The sequence below is a fragment of the Xyrauchen texanus genome, chromosome 37 (assembly GCF_025860055.1).
Source record: "Xyrauchen texanus isolate HMW12.3.18 chromosome 37, RBS_HiC_50CHRs, whole genome shotgun sequence".
Lineage (NCBI taxonomy): Eukaryota > Metazoa > Chordata > Actinopteri > Cypriniformes > Catostomidae > Xyrauchen > Xyrauchen texanus.
Genome location: NC_068312.1, coordinates 24,416,675 through 24,442,880, shown reverse-complemented (window position 1 = coordinate 24,442,880; position 26,206 = coordinate 24,416,675). Strand labels below are relative to the sequence as shown.

General features: G+C 36.9%; 2 protein-coding genes across 3 annotated transcripts; both read left to right on the top strand.

Moving 5' to 3' along the window:
• Positions 1–223: 223 nt before the first annotated feature.
• Positions 224–7,479, top strand: si:ch211-163l21.10 (basal body-orientation factor 1). Its single transcript, XM_052109020.1, has 12 exons — positions 224–262; positions 388–640; positions 1,344–1,409; positions 1,839–1,982; positions 2,066–2,146; positions 2,632–2,702; positions 2,898–3,042; positions 3,258–3,610; positions 3,778–3,918; positions 4,062–4,166; positions 4,780–4,848; positions 7,216–7,479. Exons 1-12 carry the CDS (start codon positions 225–227, stop codon positions 7,310–7,312), a joined length of 1,563 nt encoding a protein of 520 aa, XP_051964980.1. The 5' UTR covers position 224; the 3' UTR covers positions 7,313–7,479.
• A 370-nt stretch (positions 7,480–7,849) lies between these two features.
• On the top strand, positions 7,850–25,867 carry mapk14a (mitogen-activated protein kinase 14a). Of its 2 annotated transcripts, none has more exons than XM_052109022.1 (12): positions 7,850–8,238; positions 10,555–10,684; positions 12,188–12,246; positions 15,612–15,723; positions 15,995–16,024; positions 16,759–16,806; positions 16,933–17,047; positions 19,315–19,386; positions 21,598–21,677; positions 22,304–22,382; positions 24,461–24,634; positions 24,881–25,867. In XM_052109022.1, exons 1-12 carry the CDS (start codon positions 8,120–8,122, stop codon positions 24,946–24,948), a joined length of 1,086 nt encoding a protein of 361 aa, XP_051964982.1. In that variant the 5' UTR covers positions 7,850–8,119; the 3' UTR covers positions 24,949–25,867. The 2 variants fall into 2 exon arrangements, with proteins under 2 accessions (XP_051964982.1, XP_051964983.1); XM_052109023.1 differs by lacking the exon at positions 21,598–21,677 and adding an exon at positions 21,104–21,183.
• Positions 25,868–26,206: the final 339 nt, after the last annotated feature.

The window sequence follows — 26,206 nt, the reverse complement described above, 5'->3', positions numbered from 1 at the left end:
GAATACAGACTTGACATCACAAAAAATGTTGTTTATGTCGTTTAGACCCTGATACAAACCAATAACAAATAAGAAACACAATTTGTTAAAGCCCTTTAAATTAGCCCGACTTATATTCTGTTGCTTCAGTTGTTCAGATCAGCTGCTTTGACATACTGTTTCCATAGTAACCACTGTAAACAGACTAGTGCCTCTGAAATAATCATTATCTACAGGACAGAAAGATGCCGAGGAAGAAAGGGAGCAAGGGCAAAGGGAAAGGGTGAGGATGAACAATATTGGTCTGGGTCCAAAATACATTTCTAAATTAGGTAATTTATAGTCGTTCTTCCACGCCCTTTAAGCATTTTTGCCCTCTAATTTTCTTTACAATGTACATTTTCCCAGAAAAGGTCAGAAAGAAGGCAAGCAGGAGTCTAAAGCCGACAGGGAGTCTGAGATCGAAAAGATCAAAGCAAACGCTGCTTTATGGGAGGCGAAGTTTAACATCACGGAAATTTCGCGAGAAGAGTACCGCGAAGCGACTCGCGCGCTCGCCAAGGCCAACGAGGAGCTCACAAACCAACAGTATAGAGCCGAGAAAGACACGGTCGATATTATTGCTTTCCTGAAGAGAACAAATCGTGAGAAAACAGCAACGGTCAGTTGCATGTGCTGTGTTACGTCTCTTTTATACAGCTGAGAAAAAAAATTGCATTTTCATCTAGCCTTTAAATCATTCTTATATTATTATATTATATTAATTTTAATATTAATTTATATAAATTTACATTGTCCTATAAGCTACACATAACGGCCTGATGAATATTAAAGGTGCACTCAGTTACTTTTTGATTGTCATCTTGGAATTTCAGTGACACCTCAGTCTGGATGCAGCATCATTCAAAATCAACAATTTTCATTTATAGATGCCATTGTAGAAATTAACTATTCACAATCAGCCATGATTAATTTAATCCATGAGTAAAAGTGTCCAATAACAAGATGGTTACTGAGATTAAGCAATTAGTATTCAGCTGGTCATGTGATTCTAAAATGGCAGCCCCCATGAGGGTGCCCCTGCGCCATGTAATATTAAATCCCTTTTATAAGGTTACTGATATGACTAGAGTCCTCATCTCATGTGCGTGGTCATGCTTTTATACAGCTGATTCAAAATTACAATTAATATCTTTAGGAGTATATTTTATTTTTAAATGGGGAAAAAATTACTGAGTGCACTGTTAACTGTCTTTTTAGGTTTTTGTTTTAATTTTTACATCAGCTCTCAGTTATGTACTTCATTGATCCTATCAGCAAGTATATTTCCACCTATACTATTTCCTGCTATTTTCTTTCCCAAGATTGCTGCATTACTAGAGCAACTGAAAGTTGAGAAGGCAAAAGCTTCACAAGAGAAAGATCATTTGGTAAGCAATGAGATACTGATCGACAGTATACCTCAAATTAATTTGAAGTGTTATAAGATAGATAACTATCAAGGGTCAAGAACAAGACATGATGGTACTGTTTTGTTTGTAATGACATCAGAAAAAAGTAATTTAGCAAAAACATTTATCCACAACAGGAAAAGAGGAATAAAATGAAGCCACAGATTTGATGAGAGGAGGCTGAATATGTGTCATCTTAACAAAATCGATACCTCAAGACAAGAGCTGAGATTTTGCTAGACTGTAACTTATTTATTTTGAAGGAGGTTGTGGTCAGCATTTTCATTTAGTCTGTGTCTAGTCCTTGTATATGTTGAATTCAAGATTGCTGTATTACTGATTCCTAAGAACATGTTTACAATTCTTTCATTTTCACCATTCATGTGTTTAATTGACTGACTATTGCAGGTGGCTGATTATATGCAAAAGATTGATGCTATAGATGAGAAGTTTAAGCAGAGGTCAGGTGACTTCCAGAGGATTCAAGGCGAGCTCAAAACCATCAATCATTTTCGGAAAATAAAGGCCAATCTGGAAGAAGAACTTATCAACGTACTGTTCAATACATGCAATTTCATTTGGAAGGGAAAAAATCAAGAAAAATAAATTGTCTCAAATATTTTTACTTCTCACAGATGAGAGAAAGATTGTATATTGCTGACCGTGAACACAGAGAGAGTCTAGCGAGAACAGAGTACAAGTTCTATACTGCAAGGGTGAGAAAAATCAGCTGTGAAATACATGGACCTTGCATTTTTAACTTTTGACAGGATTGACAACAAGGCAGTGAGGGATAGTTGTACGGTCTCTTCAATAGGCTCTACTGTTGTTTAAAATGTTTTGGATCAATCAGCAGACAAAACAATGCAAAAACACCTTTCCAAAAAAATTCAGTAGACAAAAAGCTCAAGAAAACATGATCTAGAAGCTTTTTACAGTACATGTCATTGAAGAGACTGTAAGTATCCTACAGGTATCCCAGCCTTGTTTTCATTCCCGTCAAAAACAAGTGTTTCGCTACTATGAATGAGGTCTATTAAGCATCAATGCAGGAATCAAAATAGTAACATATAAATAGAATTGTTGGAGTTTTTTTTCAATCAGAAATACCAAATCTTTGTAAATGATATTGCTTATATTTAACCACATATTCCACTATAAATGCACATTGGAACAGTCATTGCTATATTCTACAATACAGGTTCACCTTGAAAAAGATGCCGAGCAGAAAATCACTCAGCTTGCTGAGCGGGCACATCAAGAGGCCATTGTGTGAGCAAATGTCTTTCAATCCCTTGCTTCCAGTTAAAAGACAATTTGTACTTTTCAAATTGTGATGTGGTCACTCTAACAATAATTGCTTATGCATATAAGGTCATGCATAGGAAATACACTTATAAGTGTATGATTTGTATTTGGTACCATGTATATGTATGTCACATCTTCAGTTCTGGTTGCTCCCAACAGGCAGTTGGGTGAAGCGTCACATACTGTGCTCAAGGAGAATGTCCGACTGAATGAGGCCCTGAGTTATCATGTGAAAGAGGCTGAAGAACTAAGGAGGACAAATGCAGCCTTAACAGAGAAAAATGTATCCCTTTCTCTCCAGAAGGTGCCTACAATACATAGCACAACAGCAAATAGTGCAGCAAATTTGAAAATGTAAAATAAAGAGCTATGGCATAAATAAATAAATATAAATTTAATATAATTTTATCTGAGCTGACATGCAGTTTAACCCAAAGAGATTTGATCATGTTGGCTTTGCAGTTGTTTTTAGCATATAGCACTTGTCAAATGATGTATACTGACTTTCATTGTCTGTAGGAGACAAGTGAACTGATGAGTAAGGAAGGCGACTCCCAACTGAGAGCCCAACAAAATGAGATCTCAGAGCTAAAGGCTAAATTGGTGACACTTGAGCAAGCGCTGGGCATCATGGCTGGGGAGTTTGAACAGGAGAAAGAATTGGTGGAACAGCGTGCTATTGTCAGCATGCAGTTCAACAGCACAGACCTTGAGAGGCTGGAAATGCTTCTAGCTGCCCGCGAGAAGGAGCTGGGCCAAGTGAAACGGCTAGCACAAAGCATCATTGAGCAGCGCAAAGAGCTTGAGCTGTTCTTTCATGAAGCTCTTGACCATGTGAGGAAGGAAATAAGAACACAGCAACAACATTACAAGTTAGTTGTAATTATGCAAGCTAAAAAGTGGTCTAATTAAATGATTCAAGTTTTAGTGCTTTGTAACTTCAGTATTTGGAAAAAATACTCAGATGGTTTAAATTAACTTCACATTGTACATATTTGAAGCGCTTCTTGCACATGAAAATGGTTGTGTGTGTGTGCAGACAGGAGGCGCTCAAGGCATATCGCTGGAGAATGAATAAGGCTCGGTCTGGAAGGTTGGAATATCCTCGCATACAAACCTTTACTAATGCCCCACAAAGCACCTATGATGTTCATACTGACCTAGAAGAGGCAGACAAATGGTGTGAGATATTTTAATGCTGTGTTTATAATCATTCTGCATTTCTAATCAATTTGATTGTGATAATAAACTCTCCATAAACAACAATTTAACTAAAGACTTGCCATAGCATGTTAGTACCTACACTGTTGTGCCTTTTTATAGGAGTAACTTGAAGAGCTCCAGTGTGGACATTTCTGATCTGACCTGGGAACAGAAAGAGAGACTGCTCAAGCTGCTCTTTGCTAAATTGAATGGCCAAAGAATATTGTAAGAATTAAAGTGATAGTTCACCCAAAATTATATTTCTGTCATTATTTACTCACCCTCATGTTGTTCAAACAAAAAAAAAGTATCAGTAGTGACTGAGACTAACATCTCTTTTTGTTATCCATGTAAAATAGAAAGGCGTGCAGGTTTGTAACTACAGAAAATTATTATAGGATTTTCATTTTTGGGTGATCTACCCCTTTAACAGTGACCTCAGAAATAAAATGAAAATCTATACAATCTACAAATTTGAATTATAATTTTGGAACAAATATTAAGAACCATTGTGTCACAATTAAAACGCATCTAAATGTGTTGTTTATTTAAACAGACTGCTTGAAGTTAATATAAATTCTTTAGAAACTTTTAATAGCCCTTACATGTTGTCATATGTGAATTTATAATCATACAATCCTACAAATTTGGCTGCCTCTTCCTCCTCTGGATTTCTTTTAAGGCAGTTTATGGTCCCAAATGCTCATGGTTCATTTCAGCATAATGTGAAAGTGCCCTGGGTACTGTAAAGACAGATAACACTACTACACAGCCTTCACCCTTTGTTCTCCACTATTAAAAATGTTTACAGTTTTTATTTTATTTTTACCCCTGACAGGAAACCAGCTCAGCCCCCAGTTCTACCTGCCAGTTCCTCTGAGAAGATCCAGATCAGCAGTGATGCAGGGTAAGGCCTCCAGCTTCATGAAAGTTGAGTAATATTCTGCATTCAATAAAATGTAAGCACAGTAGTCAGACTTCACCTTATTTTCTTTAAAAATAAAAAAGCAAATGTCTGGGTTACAGTGAGGTACTTACAATGGAAGTGAATGGGGCCAGACCATAAACATTAATATACATTTTCTCTGCAAAAGTATAACCACATAGCCTAAACATAAAGTGCATTAACATTATTTTATTGTGATAAAATAATCCCTGAAACTCTAAAACGACTGTAAAAACGATTATTTAAACAACCTTACAGCTCAAATAATATGCTAGTTTAACAAAAGAATTGATGTGCTTTTATGAAGTTACAGTTGAAGTCAGAAGTTTACATACACCTTAGCCAAATACATTTCAACTCAGTTTTTCAGAATTCATGACATTTAATTGTAGAAAACATTCCCTGTCTTAGGTCAGTTAGGATCACTACTTTATTTTAAGAATGTGAAATGTCAGAATAAATGTAGAGAATTATTTATTTCAGCTTTTATATCTTTCAACACATTGCAAAACATTACACTTTGTAAGTATTTGGTAGCATTGCCTTTAAATTGTTTAACTTGGTTCAAACATTTTGGGTAGCTTTCCACAAGCTTCTCACAATAATTTGATGGAATTTTGGCCCATTCCACCAGACAGAACTGGTATAACGGAGTCAGGTTTGTAGGCCTTCATGCTCGCACAAGCTTTTTCAGTTCTGCCCACAAATTTTATATCGGATTGAGATCAGGGCTTTGTGATGGACACTCCAATACCTTGACTTTGTTGTCTTTAAGCCATTTTGCCACAACGTTGGAGGTATGCTTGGGGGTCATTGTCCATTTGGAAGACCGATTTGCGACAGTCTTTAACTTCCTGGCTGATGTCTTGAGATGCTTCAATATATCCACATAATTTTCCTTCCTCATGATGCCATCTATTTTGTGAAGTGCACCAGTCCCTCCTGCAGCAAAGCACCCCCACAACATGATGCTGCCACCCACATGCTTCACAGTTAGGATGGTGTTCTTCGGCTTGCAAGTCTCACCCTTTTTCCTCCAAACATAACAATGATCATTATGACCAAAAAGTTCAATTTCTGTCTCATCAGACGAGAGGACATTTCTTCAAAAAATAAGATCTTTGTCCCCATGTGCACAAACTGAAGTCTGTCTTTTTATGGTGGTTTTGGAGCAGTGTCTTATTCCTTGCTGAGCAGCCTTTCAGGCTATGTCAATATAGGACTCGTTTTACTGTGGATATAGATATGGATATAGATGCTTGTCTACCTGTTTCCTCAGCATCTTCACAAGGTAATTTGGTGTTGTTCTGGAATTGATTTGCACTTTTCGCACCAAACTACGTTCATCGCGACAGAATGCGTCTCCTTCCTATGACGGCTGCGTGGTCCCATGGTGTTTATACTTGCGTACTATTACAGGTGAACAAGGTACTTTCAGGTGTTTGGAAATTGCTCCCTAGGATGAACCAGACATGTGGAGGTCCACCATTTGTTTTCTGAGGTCTTGGCTGATTTTCCCATGATGTCAAGCAAAGATGCACTGAGTTTGAAGGTAGACATTAAAATACATCCTGAAGTACACCTCCAATTGACTCCAATTACAATCAGAAGCTAATTGCCTACAGGCTTGAAATAATTTTCTGGAATTTTCCAAGCTGCTTAAAGGCACTTAGTGTATGTAAATTTCTGACCCACTGAAATTGTGATACAGTCAATTAAAAGTGAAACAATCTGTCTGTAAATAATTGTTGGAAAAATGACTTGTGTCATGCACAAAGTAGATGTCCTAAACGACTTGCCCAAACTATAGTTTGCTAATATGTAATCTGTGGAGTGGTTAAAAAATGAGTTTTAATGACTTCCGCCTAAGTGTGTCAACTTCTGACATTAACTGTATATGCTTCACACTTGCCAAACGGAATGGTTTTCGTCCCCCCGTCTGCTGTTTATCGAACATACCTACAGTTCCAATCCCAACTCACGCCATTGGTTTAGTCAGTGTTGTCGTGTCAGGCTGGATTGGCTACTCAGATAATCAGAGGAGTTTTTATACTGCCACAGAGACAAAGTGTTTACAGTTTTTGAGAAAACAACTTTACAAATGGCGTACTTATATTTGTCTCTGGATATTATACTGGGATAGGAGAGAGTATTTTATCACTGAAAGTTACACACTTCAGTTTTAACATGTTCTTTGGCAAAGTGCTTCCTTTTTAGCTTGCGTATTTAGCAAATGGAAAATTCTGGTTGGGAGATATACCATCTTCCAGAATAATTATATTGTGTTGTCTTTTATGCCTCTCCATAATTATAATCTGTCTTTCCCAGGATTATTGAGAAACACAGTCTGACCTTTATAACCGAGATGCCAATGGCCAATATGACATCTGACTCCTGTGATCTACCAGCCCTCAAGAGCACCTGACTGTATAACCCTTCATGCAGTATAATATTCAAATATTTAATTTAAAATGTATAATCCTATAAAAAGTGCAATATATTTTCGGCTTATTAAAAAAAAACATTAAGATAAAGATATTATTAAAATAGCATTATTGTACTGATAGCTGAGCTCGGAATACTTTCTATGTTTCCCCCCTTCTACTATTATGCAAAAATAAATGTGCATCTGTTAGTTTTCTTGTTCAGTCTGTTGTCATTTTGAAATGTAACGTTCAAACTTACCCAAAACTATTTATAATTTCTTGAGTCTGACCCTAACTAAATAGGCTGTATAACCCTGAGATTTATATTATATGTTCTATACGTTATATAGAAGATATATGTTCCTTATATTATTTTATTATGTTGTCAATTTGTATTCTACGTTGTATTAAGATTAAAACATCTACACACTCTTTCTACTGTGTTGTTTTTAAATTATCCATCTGCGTGTGCATGTTGCAGGGGGCGCGCTTGGGAGCGTAGTTTGCTTTACCGTGACTTTCATTTGCAGCAGGGAGAGACGCAGACGGGATAGTGCTCGAAATTACTGCGACCCGGAACTTCTGAACAGTCAAATTCCAAGAAGATTTGGACCCGCTGGCATGAATTAAACTCATCGGAGTTGTTCGTTTTTAAGCGTCCGCGTGCATGGTCAACTTTATCGGTCATTTATTACTTACTTTATATCCTAAATATCTGTTGCAAGACAAGTCAACTGCCTTGAATCACAGACGAGCCAGGGAAAGCAGAAGTCTCTCACCTCGCCTCAGGGGCTCATTCTGCAGGCATGTCGCAGAAAGAAAGACCCACGTTCTATCGACAAGAGGTCAACAAGACGATCTGGGAGGTCCCTGTACGCTACCAGAACCTGTCTCCCGTCGGCTCGGGTGCATACGGAACTGTTTGGTAAATATATATGCGCTGTTCTCGATGGCGGAAAGCTGCGTCCCATTCATTCTCACGGGCCCGCACAGCGTTAGCAAACTTGCTAATAAGAAGCAAGTGCACAGTCCCAGGTCTGTTATACAAGAGAGATTGGTAGTCGAGTCATAGCCGGTTAGAATTGTTTGTAATGTTGCAAAGCGCTTTAACTTTTGTGATTATTCTTTATAAACATGCAAAGTCTCGCATGTGTTGTAACGGCAGTCTTGCACGCATACAAACCAGTTTCATAGCGATGGTCCTTTACGGTGTTCATCCTGTATGATACACTTAATGATTTTGCTGCACACATTTAAACTGATTTGGCATTAGGAGATGAATGCCACGAAAAGATAGAACTTTGTTTTCTTGTAGATTGCAATGCTTGTGGATGACACAGAACTAGGTTTCATTCGCCATGTTCAATGTTGTAGTGGGGTCTTATGCGGACATATGGTGGGGTCTGACCTGAATGAGGTCACTCCACAGATGATACATCATGGCCGTGCTTCAAAACCTAGTGAGCTCCCTACATAGACTGCTGTTTTGGGCAGCACCGCGCTCCATAGTTGCACTCTTATTAGGGGCCGTTTACACCGAACGTGTTCTTGCGATAAAAAAGTTTGACGCAGGTGTCTCGAGGCGCGTTTTTAACCGTTGTAGTTCTTTTAAAGGAATATACCGTGTTCTATGCAAGTTGAGCTGAAACGAAAGCATTTGTGGCGTCATTTTGTTTACCACAAATTTTTATTTTATTTTTAAACTTGTTTTCGAATTTCGACGAATTCCTTCATTGGAAAAAGCAAAATGGGGCAGATTTGTTTCAAAAGTATAGCCGCAAAATGTAAAAAATAATGGCTAACAAACACTATGTGTAAAGTTATAGGCCTACACAATTTTACAACTTTATTGCCATGATGACATATGCCATAAAACATCAAACCGATTTAAGTTACATTACACCTCAAATAATACACAGAATCTAACATGATAATTAATGTAAGTGCTTTTATAAAATTATAAGCTTTACATTTCTGCCTTCAAACCCTCCAAATATTGGCCACAGCCACTTCCATTGTATGGTATGTGCCTCTCTGTAACCTCTATTTATATTCAGTGTGACTGGTCCCCATTAGTTGGAAGCTCACTATGATTTAAGCCACAGTCCATGAGTCACAGCTGCATTTAATTTCACAATTGTTGTCAATGATTCATGGCACTTAATTTCTCGTTTGCAGATAGAAACACCCAGGATGAGGTGCAAAACTAAACACTGGGCTCTTTTTTGCTATATCTTAATCTCAGGATTGAGTCCTCTGGATTGCTCTAATTTGTTGTGTATTATTTGTAATGAGGAAGTTTTTTAGTGGTTTGTGCTGAGATTTGCTCACACAGTTGAATTTGTATGATTCAGCTAACTGGTGGTTACAACATGTAAGAAGTGACCCACTTTTGTCCAGTCACATTTGTAAACATTTGTAGACTTCTCCTGTTTTTTTGTTAAACTCAAAAACAAAACCCAAGTGTTACATCACTCCTTAATGTTTGCAAATGATTTCCGAAACGTCTGTCATATTATACAGCCAGGCTAATTTTTTAAGTGACTCTTTTTACTCTGGGTAGACCGGTTGTTTATGCACCAACATGACATAGAAGTTTTTGATGCTAGGCAACTGTGCTATCTGGATTATATTTCACTGGGCCCTTATTGTGTCCATGTAATTGAATATGTGATGAACAGATTGCACAGGGTTTGAAGTACCAGGCTTATCTCTCAGTCTGTGCACTGTATTCTGCAACATATTCAAATAAAGAGCACTGAGATTTAGTTTGATAAGGTGTATTAGGTCTCTGGACCAAGTTAGCTATTGGATGTAAAATATGTATCTTAAATTAAGACTGCATCTTATCAGTGTAATACCTTTCCTTTTCCACACAGTTAGGCCTACATAGTGTATGTTTGACAAATGCTTTAACATAAACTGTACATTCTGTTCTTACAAATGTACTTTGTAACTTGGTTGCAATAGATGTTACCCTTCAGTTCCTTCTGTAAATGTTGTATAATGGTTTGTCTCTATGAGGAAGTGAGAATCTGGCCAATTTTGTTTCAGGCTTAAATCTATGGGCAGGAACATCTGCTGACTCCTACATTTTACTGGTTTTAACTTTGTGCCCACACTAGTCTAACTGAAACATGAGTCCTGTTGCAGCATGCCTGAGTTCCAGTTGTGCAACAAAGCAGCGTTTTAATGCAAAGTGTGTCAGCATGTTTGAATCATGTGTTCCTGTGCTTTTCAGCTCAGCATATGATGAAAAGACAGGGTTGAAGGTGGCTGTGAAGAAGTTGTCAAGGCCGTTTCAGTCCATCATCCATGCCAAACGGACCTACCGGGAATTACGACTACTCAAGCACATGAAACATGAGAATGTGAGTTTGGATCCCTGATTTTAGTGAATTCAAAAGGGCCTATATGTAGAGGGATGGTGGAAGCCTAATGGTTAAAGAGCAATCATTTGCTGCTCTTCATGTTGTTACAAACCCTTATTGTCTTCCCTCACAGTGTAATACAAAAGAAGACATTTTCCACAGTTTTAGTGCACATTTTCATATTGCGGACTGGGGCTTTCGATTTCCAAAAAATTCCAAAGATTTTGCTATAATTCTGTCTGTCACTATAATACAGATTTGAAAACTCAGCAATTCTTCTTCCACTTTTAATGCTGCTTATGTGTAATGTTTTCAATATTAAAATATGTTCTATCCAAGCCTAATGTGCAGAGACAACTATAAGAGAGCCATTTGCACTACATGTTGATTTGCCCAAAAATTGTTAATGAAGTGACTCTGTGGCAGCTCAACCAATGAAAGTATTTGGGGCAGGACTACTTGTCCCAGATGGAAAGAGCATTTGGGAAATCTGTTTGGAAACATTACTTTAGTGATGCAGAAATTCCACACTGCACTTAATTTCTTTATCATACCCATTTTTGTTGTTTGTCTGACTGGAAATTCTAGAACTTTTATTATAGGTCGACTGATTTTGCAGATATGATAATTATGGTGGTGGGAAAGGCAGAGAAGCAATTCATTGGCTGATATTCTACTGTTGTAGATGAACCGTATTCTTTCCTTACTATGATGGGCACAGACATAGAGGCTACAATAGTCCAAAATGAATAAAATCCCAGATGCAGTTTGTTCAACCAAAATCCCAATAACAGTCAGACAAAATTAAGATTTGGTGCATAACGTGGAACTTTTAACAAATAAACAAGCCTGGAACACCGGAGACTCTTATTTTGAAATAACGGATACTTGGGCCCTTTACAATTAAGTATTAACCAAATTAAGATTTTATAGCCTATATATTCTCCAGGTTTGTATATATTTATTTCACCAGTTAATGTTATTTTTCAGAAGATATGAATTTGGAGACACAATGTGTGCTAAAGCGGCACATTTCCAAATAGTCGCATTTTCTTTGCATGCACTCTCTTGAATTTAGAACACCTGATTATCTAATCAAAATAGCAAAATATGCATTTATGTAAGGATAAAAATATGGATGAATATTGTCAATGATGACAGATTTTGATCCCACAAGGTGTCAGTGATTGCTTTTATTTCACCTCTAGAGGCCACTGCAACTTTTATACTGTTGAATCAAGTCGTTCTTAATGTAGAGTCCTCTGGCGTTGGCCACAGAGGAACAAAGAACAATAAATTAAACAAAATTCCATTTCCATTAACAAATAGCTCCAAAAAGCAACTAACAGCATTGATTATTCGATAAAAATTATATATCGGTCTACCTCTAAACTTCATCAGTGATAATTCTAGATTTGCTCTGTCAGGTTGTGGATTAAAGCAGCAACAAAACCGATGCAGTACTAAATGATTCTAATTTTCCCTTTCACTTTGTGCTTGCAGGTGATCGGCCTGCTGGATGTTTTTACACCTTCCACCAGCCTGGAGGAGTTCAATGATGTGTGAGTCAGACAATTACTACTTCCCTCTAACATGTTAGTAACTGATCAATGCTAAAATAAGTGCTGTAATAAGAATAGGACTCCACCAATATGATGACTCATCACTAAGCTGGTTAAACCAGAGGAAATGGTCTAACTTGTTAGAGGCACAGTACTCATGCCTAAACCTTTAGAAGATGAGGACACCAGGTCATTGTTAGGCCACCTGATCAAGTTACAGGTGTCAAGACAACCAATGTCATGGTTTGACACATCAGCTTAAGGCTACCTTCACTGAACACTTTGAAATGACACGTCACTTCAGAATATTTACTGACCACAGACCAATCAGCTGTGAGTTTGAAGCTAGACTTCAGCATCAGTAAAATAAAAACAGAATCCATTGGTGTGAATTTGACTGATCACAATGTCAAATTGTGTGAGATTGTATTTCATAATGCAGCACAAAACGTGATGCATTCTCAGCAATGCATTCACATGAATAACCTTCTACTTCAGCAAGTTTCCTCTTTTAGGTCAACTACTCTCATGACAGAGCACCAGTTTGTCCAGAATCTTGCTGAGCAAGTTAAAATCAATATGTTGTAGTAGAATACCTGAATAATAAAACATCTGGTTTAAGTTTACACTTCCGCTCCCTTTAGTACTGAGGTTTGTTTCCACCAAAACAAACAAAGAGCATATGTTAAATTGGTGTTCTTCATTATGATTATAAAGAAGTTTTGGTTTTCATGGTTTAATGGAGCTCCGGGTCTCCACAGAGACTAAGCTATTTGTGCTGCCTGGCTCCAGCAGGAACTAGTGTGGAATGCTGCTGAGGATACAGCCAGGTTGTAAAACCAGATGCTGCAGTAACTACATCAGTGCCATTGCCATAAATTGACCTGATGCACTGTGATGGATGAAGGACAAACATACTTGTGCTTCCCACCCACCTCCTGAAAGTAGCAGGCATGTTTGTGGTGGTAGGAGGGGACATAACTGTACTGGAAAAACAAGTGCTCCGGGGGCTTCTTATAAATATAGATATTTCCAGTGCTAGATGACACCGCTTGCTTAGAAGGAACAGTGTGTAATTGTATGTGGGTCTGGTGGCACTGTATCTGCAAGTTTGTGTTTTGTGTGTCTGCGTCAATGTGTGTAGAAGTAGTTGAATAAATGTATGAGGGAAAGTGTATTTATTGGGTCCTGTAACTGGTCACCATTTCTTTTAAGGCTCTCACCATTTGTAAACACCTTTTTGCCTTCTAGTTAATTTATTTGGCTGTGTGGTGTGAATTTTATAAGAGAGATTTATTCTATGTACTTTAGTCTCAGTTAATTTGAGGATAATATAAATAGCTGGTCTTACTATAAGACACTGCAGAAACGGCTTGAAATGTATGGTCAGTTACCCATATAGTATTTTTTTTATATATATATATATATTCTATTGCTGTTTTTCTCTAAATCTGTGTGGGGGAGGAATATATTTGTTTATCTCTAATGCTTAGAGTGTGTTTATTGGGTGGTGAGTCTTTCTGGGATTAAGTTGGTCTTATTTTAAGCCCTACTGTGTGTTGTATCACAGCTGCTCTATGATCTGTAGCTCTGCCCTCTTGTTAAGTGTATTTGCTTATGTAGAATGATGTGGGTGACCATAAGGTGTTTGAATGGACAATGTACAAGGTAAACATTGTAATAAAATCTAGTTGTCTAGTTAGAATATACTATTCAGGATCAAATGTTAATACACTTTCACATCAGCTTAATCAAATAATTGACTCCGTGCAGTTAAATTATCCATTACATCTCTTTAAAGGAATAGTTCACCCAAAAATGAAAATTCTCTCATTATACACTTACCCTGATGCATCCCATGTGTGTATTCTTTAAAAGAACACAAATTAAGATTTTTAGAAAAATTTTGAAGTTCTGTAATGTACAGACAGTTCAAAAGGCATATTTAGGTGGAATAAAAGTAATCCACAGGACTCCAGTCGATCAGTTAATGTCTTCTGAAGCAAATCGCTTCATTGGTGTAAGAAATAAATCACTAATTAAAGTTTTTTTACTTTAAATCTTTACTTCCAGCCAGCACTTTATTGCTTTTTGAAATGAACTAACTCTTATGAAATGAACTCTTGCGTGACGTTCGTTTCTCTGTTGTGTACAAAGCACACACTTCCATCTTAGAGCCATAGCGCTTACTGCACTGATGCGTCCGTCGACTGCTGGCGGTAGCGATTTGTTAATAAAGTTTTAATTATCGATTTGTTTGTTACACCAACCTATCGATTTGCTTCAAAAGGCATGAATTGATCGACTGGAGTCGTGTGGGTTACTTATATTCTGCCTAAATATGCCTTTTGGACTGTCAAATAGCCAGCAGCCTGATGGCACTCGTTTACTAATATTTTAAGGTCCTACAGAGCTTAAAAATTCTTCTAAAAATCTTAACTTGTGTTTACTGAGAAAAGACAGTAATACATGTAGAAAAAGGAAATCCAAGGCACTCTTCTTAGGAAAATAAAGAAGCCTTTATTGGACTGGCTATATCATGATAGAAAAAATAATTAAAACATGTGGGGGAAAAGATACAACCCACGCGTAGCGGCACAAACAGCCTTCTTCAGGGTATCGTCATACCCTGAAGAAGGCTGTATACCCTGAAGAAGGCTGTTTGTGCCGCTACGCGTGGGTTGTATCTTTTCCCCACATGTTTTAATTATTTTTTCTATCATGATATAGCCAGTCCAATAAAGGCTTCTTTATTTTCCTAAGAAGAGTGCCTTGGATTTCCTTTTTCTACATGACATTGAACTCTCGACCCCAAAGAGCATCTTCATATACTTTTTTGAACTCCTTGAGCACCCTGGACATTTTTTTTTCTCTAGACAGTAATACATATCTGGGATAGCATTGGTGTAAATGAATATCGAGAGAATTTGTTTCATTTTTTGGGTGAACTGTTCCTTAAGTCATGTCAATGTTATTTATTTAATAAAATCTAGCAAATTTAATCTAGCTTGCGACGTTTCCCACTCCCGTTCCCCCTTGTTCTCTATATAGTTAAATCACTAGCTCCCTGTTAATAAAGTTACAAAATGCCATAAAAGAAGAAAAAAAAAGCAGCTGCCTAATATATTTACAGGAAAACTGATCCAGCACACCTGGACGTTGACATTAGTTAGTTGTTGAGCTCCATAGCCAAAATTTGTGTTGAGAGAATGCTGTCAGCTTTACATGAAAAAGCAAATCAAGATTAACAGATTTTGTCTGAATAGAACTAAACGATTCCTGCATGTCAAGCTCTGCTGTCACTTCCAACACCAGGTTAAATGAATAACAGGAGAATAACATTCTTTGTGTTTACTGTTTGACAGGTACCTGGTGACTCATCTAATGGGTGCTGACCTAAATAATATAGTGAAGTGTCAGAAACTGACCGACGATCATGTTCAGTTCCTTATTTACCAGATCCTGCGGGGACTGAAGGTGAAGTTTTAAAATCCTGTAACAAACACAACAAAGTTTCAAATCTTCAGTCTGATATGAGCATAAATACATTTTGTTTTTAAGCTTTATCTTGTTGTATATTGTTCATTTGTATAAAACAATTAAAAGAACAAAATGACTGCCATTTTATTTATTTGACTTATTTTAGTGTGAATGTTCATTTAAACTTAAAATATGTCATTTTGTTTTTTATTAGTTTTTTTTTGTCTCTCACATAGCATAACCCTTTTCCCTATTATTCTTTTACCAGTACATCCATTCGGCAGACATAATTCACAGGGTAAGTATTTTCTCATGTATTTAAAAACAGCCTGCAGGTTGTTTCACCAAAAATTCAGTATGACTTTTTTTTTTTTTTCCATTGTTGCAGCATAGAGCCAATTCTCCTTATCATTACTTTATCCCATGCTCAGGCTTACATGCTTTTGTATAAGACTTGTTTTGTCTCTGAAATTGTATTATTTATTTATTTTTGTCATAATTGAAAATTCCACAGTATTTAATGGAATGTTATATTTGGCGTGCTATCGATTACCAAAGAAATACATTTTTCATACCTAATTTTGTGAAAAAAGAATGTAATATATATTTGCAGTAAATAATACTTGCACTGGAAGCTTGACAGGCAAGCAGGCAGCACTGAGAATAAATCCACAGAAGTTATGTCAATAATGCATTACCTGAAGTACATTCACCTAGAAAAGAAGTCCCACCTAGAACAGTAGTGCCACATAAATGGGAATTTTTTACTTTTACAAATAATAATAAAAAAATGCTATAATATATATACAAAAATATATTTTCTATTTGTTTTTATAAACTATATATAAATAGTTTTATAAATTATTGCCTGTGACAATCTTCAGCATTCCACAGAGGCTATTTATAGACATGAAGTCGTATATCACCGGTGGATGTTCCTCAGCAGTTGAACAGTTGGTAGCTGGTTAATTGGTGGGTTAAATGATATAAAATGTACTTAATAATAATTAATATTCATATGTTGTTTTCTAGGACTTGAAACCCAGTAATCTGGCAGTAAATGAAGACTGCGAACTTAAGGTGAGTCAGCAGTTTCCTTTTGGTCACACGTTGTGATACATTTGCTAAAAATATAGTTACTCACCACAGACATGCTACATCTTATAAATTAAAAGAATGCCTGTCTTCTCCCTCTCTCCCGCCCAGATCCTTGACTTTGGTTTGGCTCGACACACAGACGATGAGATGACAGGGTATGTGGCCACAAGGTGGTACCGTGCCCCAGAGATCATGCTCAACTGGATGCACTATAACATGACAGGTAATAATACAACCTGCATCTGGTACAATACAAAACAGCCAAATTATTGAGAATATTGAAAAACAAGGAATTTCAAAAAATATGTTTTTAAAGTGATAGTTCACCCAAAAATAAAAATTATTTAATCATTTACTCACCCTCATGCCATTCAAGATGTGTATGACTTTTTCTTCTGCTGAACACTGAACACTGTTGGTCCTTACAATGCAAGTAGTTGGGTACCAAAATCTTAAAGCTCCAAAAGCACAAAGGCAGCATAAAAGTAATCCATTAGACACCAGTGATTAAACCATTATCTTCAGAAATGTTATGACCGGTGTGGGTAAGAAACGTATCAGTATTTAAGACCTTTTTACTGTCAATCTTCACTTTCACTAGTGATGTGACGTTCGACACTGAAGCTTTCAAGCTTGATTCGTTTAAGGAAAAATCGCATGATATGTGAGGTCTGAAGCTTCATTTGGCCTTCAAACCATGTGACCGCTTCGGTATCTGTTTCAAAAGAAACTCAAGTCCCAGCATAAGTTTGAACCCAATGCAGTCACATAAGCACATTTCACATAAGCCCAGCCCACAAGCAATTTCATTTTCCAATTGAAACATTAATAATAATTTATTAATTCAGTAATTATTATTTTTAACGAAACAACTTCTTAACTCATATATGAAGCCCTTGAGGTTTGATCATTCACTTGGTGATTTCTTATTGTTAAACATTTGACTGAATAAAAGCTGAAAATGACAAAAGTATTGATAATAAATTTTAGTGCTTCAGAAAGTTGTCAGCCACAGTGGCTAACTAGGTGCACTTCATTTTTTGACTACCAGATTGCAGTAAATAGAACAGTGTACAGAAGCTTCCAGTAATAAACCCATTTTCATTATGATGAGTAAATGGTGAGAGAATTTTCATTTTTGGTTGAACTATACCAAGTACAATAAAAAAATCCTTTGTCTTGGTTTTAGTTTTTCCAAAATGTATTTTCTGGAATGAAAAGTTACACAGAAGTTATAATGAATCTCACATTCAGTCACTGTAGAGAATTTATAGTTGGTCAGTTCAATTCTGTTATCATTTACTCACCCTCATGTTGTTTTAAACCCTTAGCCTCCGAAGTTCTGGCAGTTTCAAATGTAGCATCGCATTTGTATAGTGTGACTGCTATTACGATGGCCAGGGGAGATAGTCTGCTCCTCTCTCACACCCCAATTCACTGTTTTCAGAGAAATCCTGCTTAGTATGCTCCTTGGAAAGACACCTGTTCCACCATAGCAACATTTGTGCCCAGTTATCACTCTACTAATTTTATATAAAAAGTTGTAATAAGTAAATAAGCAGAAAATAATTGGAGAAAAGTGTAACACTTCAGCAATATGAAAGCATTATTCCCCGAATTAAATACAAAAAGAAAATAAATAAATGATTGAAATTTCTTAACATGTTTTTCTTTACAACTTAATTTAAATGACTACTTTTAATAAATGTACTGCAAGTGTCTGAAATCTTCTTTAGTTAAGATTCACACCACTCCAATGTCATAATTCTTTTTTTTATTATATTGGTAAGTATTTATGGACGTATCGATCCAAATCAGCAGATACAATTGCATACAGTACAGCTATAGAAATATTGTGTTTGTGCTTTATCCATAGGGAATTTCCAAGTGCGATATTAGAACCAACACAAAGAGGCACCAAAACACTTGTACCACATTGGTGGAATGATCTTTCCAACTCCATCCATGAAGCAGACTCATTCTCTGTCTTCAAAATATGGCTAAAAACACATCTTTTCCATTTCACTCAAATATATATATATATATATATATATATATATATATATATATATATATATATATTCTTGTTGCACACTTATCTGTCTTTGATAATATTATTCTGATGCTAGTGAAACTTTGTAATACAGCATTTTTCGTACCACTGTAAGATTAATCACTTATGATGTATTTATTCCTCTTATCTAAGTCTCTCTGCACAAGCCTACGTTTTAAGCTTTAAAGTGAGGCACTGTCCTAGTGATATCATTCTAGTGATATTTTTTAAAACGTATCATTTTGTGCTCTACACACAAAAAAGTTATTTGAGTTTGGGATGACACAAGGGTGATTACATTTGATAGAATGTAAGCTATTTCTTTAAGGCTCTTTTTGACAGTATATCTGGGTCAGCAAACAGCTGTATTGGTAAAGAGATGGAAACATGTTCTTGCAGTCTCCCTGCTGATGTTGGTATTTGGCTTTGTTTTCCAGTGGACATTTGGTCAGTGGGCTGCATTATGGCTGAACTGTTGACGGGCAGGACTTTGTTCCCTGGAACAGATCGTATCCTTTTCCTCTTGTTTTCCTCGCACTGATCTGCAGAATGCTAACTGCAAATTGCTTAATGGCTCTGAGCCAGAAAAGTGTGTTGGTATTAAGTGCCTTTATACTAATTTTGAGCTTATATTGTTCAAATCTATGCAAAGTTATGATTAATGTTGTTAGTTCAAAATTGAAAAATCAGTTTTAATTTACCGGTACTTTTGCTCATGTTGTTTCAAACCCATAGAAAGTAAGTAAGAATGAATGGTAGAAAGTAAGTCATATGAGTTTAGAACAATATGGAATAGAGTAAATTACAACAATTTAATTGTTTTGGTGAACCAACCCTTTAACACCACATTATGATCTATAGTAGTTGGATTCTTTTTCACTTTCTCTTGTTTTTTCCCTCTCCTTGCAGTGTGCATATTTGCTACGCAGAAACTCCTACACTGAACTTTTGTCCCCTTTGCTTATTTAAGGCGCCAGCCTTCAGTCTCCACCACATGAGGCAGCAGTGATTGGAAGGATATGTGATCCATCATTATGAGAGTGCAATAAACTGCCCTGCAGGAAATGACATGCCCCTCTCTCTCTTTTGCTCCCATTTCTGTGTCTTTAATTCCAGTCCAGTAACTGTTTTCACTTTTCAGCACTTGCAATGTTTTTTTCCCTCTGGCTTTGCATATTTGACACTGTTTCTTGAATAGCTGCCTACTCTTAATGCATCTGGCTCCTCAACCATGGAACATACTGTAATGAGGTTCCAAGAATGAGGAAGCGGGAGACAGCAATTTCACTCAGAAATGTTACTTTTATTAACAAAAACAAAACTTGTTCGCTTAAAGAGTGCAACGGTGCAGCTTCAGGTAAATAACTCCGGTCAGAATACGGCATCGTCCAACATCATCTCAGCTGGGCTCTCTCTCTCTCACGCTCTCGCTCTCTCTCTCTCTCGCTCTCTCTCTCTCTCTCGACTTGAATATTTTGAATAAAAATATTCAACCTCTGAAAGATTTGCATATGTATTTAAAATAATAATAAACTTTAAATCTTATCTTCTTTTTTCTCCCCAATTTGGAATGCCCAATTCCCAATACACTCCCAAGTCCTTGTGGTGGCGTAGTGACTCTCCTCAATATGGGTGGCGAGGATGAATCTCAGTTGCCTCTGTGTCTGAGGCCATCAATCTTATCACGTGGCTTGTTGAGCGCATTACCGTGGAGACTTGGCGCGTGTGGAGGCTTCACGCAATTCTCTGCGGCATCCACACACAACTCCCCACTCGGCCCACCGAGAGCGAGAGCCACCCATTATAGCGACAATGGGGAGCTTACACCCTGTGACTTTACACTAGCAACTGGGTCAATTTGGTTGCTTAGGAGACCCTTGCTGGAGTCACTCAGCACACCCTGGATTTGAACTCTCGACTCCAGGGGTGGTAGTCAGCATCTTTACTTGCTGAGCTAATTGTGAAAAAGTATTGTGAACCGAATCATGAGATGAGTAAATCGTTACGTTCCTAGTATATGCATATATTTAATACTTTGTTTAAAACCTTTTAAGGTGCTTTTTTATTATAATTATTTTTTTTTTATTCATACATTGTCTGTGATCCGGATTATGAAGCTCAAAACATTCTCCATAATGTGGTGCTATTTGATACAGCAATAGTGCCCGTCCTTAGAGCCGTACTAGTTTTCCTTTTTGCTAGTTTTTCCTTAATTCACTTTGCTAGACATTGATCAGTTGAAACTCATTATGCATCTTGTTGGAACTCCAGGACCTGAGCTGTTAATGAAAATATCGTCGGACTCTGTGAGTTTGAGATGTTTTTCATACTGGGTAGCTAAAAGCATCTGTGTCTATTTGTACAGTAACATGCACTGGTTGTGTTTGATCTTGCTAATTAAAACAATATATATTTGAGTGTTCTCTAACTAAAACTTTTGATTTTCACACTTTTTCATACTGAAATTAACATGCCTGATTTTGTCCTCTAGCTTTGCTGGTGGTAGCAGTTTTTCTTCTAAACTGATTTTAATACACCTGCTATTCAAAGTATGTCATTCTTCTCAGCTTTTTAAGGCAATTTGCATGCCAAACTTCTCTATCTTCCTGTCTTTCTTCCTAGAGCAGTGGAGAACCACAATATAATTTACATATAACTTATGATAGATATGCATTATGCTAAATTTGTTCACCGTAAGCTCCTTGACCTGGCCTTCAAAGATATAAACCAACTTCAACAGATAATGCGACTCACAGGAACTCCACCTGCATCTCTAATAAGCAGGATGCCGAGCCATGAGGTGAGCTCACAGTGGCCCAATCTCATTGTGCAGAATACCCATCATGCCCTTTAGTTTTTCCATTACTTCCGGTACAATTTACTGACAACACACATTCATTCTGCTGACACAATTTTGATTGCATGTAAGTCACATTATTTTGTATATATTAAGCATGCATACTATAATAATAGTAGTAATAGGCTCCACCCAAAACAGAGTTTCTCCATCTTCTCCACTTTCTCTGGGGGAAGATTGCTTTTTGGCAAGCTGTTATTCATTGATGATTGCGAGCTGAAATCACTGTCCGTCTTTGCCAGCACAGACCCCTCTGCCTTCTGAATGTGTTTGTGTGTTGCATTATTCAAATGGCACCGCATACTAACACCACAGTTTCATTATTTACAGGGTTAGCCATGTATGTGAAAAAAAACCCCAAGCATTTGTCATAGCGACTGAGTCAAGAACATGCCCAATTCTTTATTGTAATATTAATGTGATCGAAGAAAAACTTAACGTTGATAATTACAGTCACTTTATTAATTAACCACATATTATCTAGCTCTGTTAGTTCTACTGTTATACTGCTAAAGTTCATTCTGTTTAAATGTCTGTTTGGTTCACCGTTTACCCATTTATATCCACAGGCTCGGACATACATCAACTCACTGGCTCAGATGCCCAAGATGAATTTTGCTGATGTGTTTGTAGGGGCTAATCCACAAGGTAATCATTCAAAATGATTTGTGTGCAAATAAAGTACATTTAGCATTAGGTAGCATACAATACTTAAAAAAGTTAAAATAATAATTTACACATTAATATTTGAGATCATTCCTCAGTATCTACTATTTATGTACTAAAGCTGTCGCCAAGAGTATTGGCAGTGACATACATTTTGTGTTTTGCAAAGTTTGCTGCTTCAGTATTTGTAGATAATTTTTTCACATGTCTCTATTCTATACTGGAAAACAATGATAAGCATTTCATAAGTTTGAAAGGCTTTTATTGGCAAAAACATTCAATATATGCAAAGAGTCAATATTGACAGTTTTGACCCTTGTTCTTCATAACCTCTGCATTTCACTCTGGCATGCTGGATATCAGCTTCTGGGCCAAATCCTGACTAATGGCGATCCATTCTTGCCTTATTAGTGCTCTGAGTTGATCACAGTTTGTGGGCTTCTGCTTGTCCACTAGGCTTTTGAGGATTGACTACAGTTTGCCTGGCCGCGGATCCAAAATTCTGATGTAATGATCTCCGAGCTCCTTCATTATCACTCTTGCCTTGTGACATGGTGCTCCATCATGCTGGAAAATGCATGGATCATCACCAAATTACTTCTGGATCGTTGGGAGAACTTGCACTTGCAGGACGTTTTGATACCATTCTTTATTTATGGCAGTGTTTTTGGGCAGAATTGTGAGCCCACTCCCTTGGATGAGAAAACCCCACACATGAATGGTCTCATGATGCTTCACTGTTGGCATGACACAGGACTCATGGTAGCGTTTACTTTTTCCTTCTCCGGACTATCGATTTTCCAGATGTCCCAAACAGTCGGAAGGGGGCTTCATCAGAGAAAATAACTTTGCATCAGTCTTCTGCTTTCCAATCCTTGTACTTCCTGCAGAATTTCGGTCTGTCCTTGATGTTTTTCTTGGAGAGAAGTGGCTTCTTTGTTGCCCTTCTTGACACCAGGCCATTATCCAAAAGTTTTCGCCTCACTGTGAGGGCAGATTCACTCACACCATCCTGCTGCCAATATTGAGCAAGCTCTGCACTGGTGGTGACACGATTCCGTAGCTGACTCCTCAGGAGGAGATGGTCATGGTGCTTGCTGGGATGTCCTGAAGCCTTCTTCACTGCAGTTGAACCTCCTTGAATTTCTTGATGATCCGGTAAATGGTTCTTTCAGGTGCTATAGTCTTTACAGCAATTTCCTTGCATGTGAGGCATTTGATGCAAAGCATTGATGGCTGCAAGTCTTTCTTTAGAGGTAACCATTGCTAACAAGAACATAATGATTTGAAGCACTTCTTCGCTCTTTTTCTTATAATCCAATCAGAATGATAGTGATTTCACCTGACTAGTTATCTTTCACACTTTCCCAGGTGTTGCTGATATGATTAGTGAAATGGTGTTAGCTGGTCATTTTGTACCAGGGCCAAAAAAACTGAAATTTGGGTTTTTGTGATACTTCATATGTTTTGTTTTTTTTTGTCAAATGAAGCTTTTTGCAATTATTTAAAATGCATTTGATCACTCTGTGAATCAACACCACAACAACTGAAGCAGAAAACTTTGCGAAACACAAAATGTATGTCACTGCCAATACTTTTGGCCATGGCTGTACTACAGTCTTTCCCTGTTCTTTTGGAATTTTTTTATACGTACATATACATTTATAAATCATATATTTCTGAAAACACTTTTTAAAGGGATATTTTAACCCGAAATTAAAATTCTATCATCATTCACTTGTCCTTGTGTTATTTCAACCCTGTATGACTAAATTGTTCATGGAATACAAAAGGAGATAGATGTTTGGCAGAATGTTAGCTTCAGTCACCATTCACTTTCATTGCTTCTTTTTCCATACAATGAAAGTGAATGGTGACTGAGTTTAACATTCTGTCTAACGTCTCTTTTTGTGTTTCATGAAAGAGAAAGCCAGTCATATGGCTTTGGAACAAGTAAATAATGACAGAATTTGTATTTTGTGAGGAGCTACCCCTTTAATTAATAATTTTTAATATTTAATTCAAGAAAAAAAAATGTAATCTTTTTTGTATGTTTGTAGCTGTGGATCTTCTGGAGAAGATGCTGGTTTTGGACACCGATAAGCGAATCACAGCAGCGGAGGCTCTGGCACACCCATACTTTGCTCAGTACCATGACCCGGATGATGAACCTGAGGCCGAGCCTTTCGATCAGAGCTTTGAGAGCCGCGAGCTTGATATCGAAGAGTGGAAACGTAAGTCAAGTGACCAATAGAATTCTGGTCTGTGTATGTGGGAAATGCCAGTTAGTAAAAGTTAGACTTTACACAATAACTATTGTCACTTAGGTTTTTTGTCTATCATTAAGCTCATTTGATTAGCTGAATTTATGTATTTTATTTGTTGTGATAAAGCATTATGTTTTGTTGTGCTGTTTGGTGTAGTTAATAATGTATGCTGCATTCAGAGCCTGAAATTGTTTGTTTACTGTCGTGTCACAGGTCAGACTTACGAGGAGGTGATAAGTTTTGAACCACCAGTCTTTGATGGAGATGAAATGGAATCTTGACCTTTTCATCTGGATTTTCAATCTTTACTAATTTTACAGTAATGCTGTCATATTGCAGTATTTTGCAGTCAGTCAGTATGATTTGTCTTTTCATTTTTTCTTTACATTTTTTAAATGTTGTCTACCGAGTTTGCAGGGCCAAACAGAAAGAACAGATGTTGTTGGAAATCTTGCTATTACACAGGGAATCTATCCAGTGAGTCATGAGTGTCGAACCACTAATTGTCTCTGTTCCCTTTTCATATATTAGCTTTGGTCAGTTTTATAATGTTCATTTAAGACATTCATGAAAGTCCACCTGTACATGTAATATCTCCTTGAACTTAGTATTTAGTTGTGTTGCTATGATATTATTTTAGCGAACAATGTATCACATTTGCAGTATATCAAGTTTTTGTTGTTGTTATTTTTGTTAGTACATTTAAAATGCTCAAACCATTAACTTTGTTTACTTTCTGGTAATATAATTTTCAAATAAAATATTGAGCATTGTATTTACCAACATTGTGCCCCTCATTTATCAATTTGATAAAGATGGGATTTGATTGGAGATTTGTAAATATAAGTTCCAGTCACATAAGGTTTTTCCTTATCTGTTGCTGTTTTATTTCTGGTCATTTTCCCTGCTTTGTGTTGTTTTGTTAGAAAGTGATTTTGTGGGTGTGTGTGTGAGAGAGAGAGTGTGAGTTCACCTGAGGTTGCTACTGTGTTGTATGTGATCTGAAAGTATGATTTTGACTTAAATAGGTGTTTTCAAAATGTTATTAATTGAATGTTCAAATATGAAAGTAGAGTAAGATATTTATATTCTGTCGAGGTGATATTTATGAACCTGAAAAGCTACATCTGCCCTCTTTAGCACCTGTATCAGACATCGAAAACCTGGAATCAAACACACCATTGTTTACTGAAAATAAAGGCCGATATTTTTCAGAAACTTCTGTGACTTTGTTTTTTGTTGAAGCACCTGAATAATCATTATTGCCCTTTTGGCTTTTTGTACACATCTGAGGGTCTGGTTTAATTAAGAATATTAAGTCTAGTGGACTAAAATTGATTTTTAGTCAAGGACAGTAAATCTTCAAAGTTTAGTTTCAAAAAGCTTCATAAACCTTTATCTTGGTAACAAAAGATTCGGCCAAACTGCCGCAGTTTGTTACAAGGGTTACCATGGAACAGTTTTGTAAGCGTCCCATGGATTGACGTGCCTTGTTTTGGTGCGTTATTGTGAAAATTATCATTTTGCAAGGTGAAAATG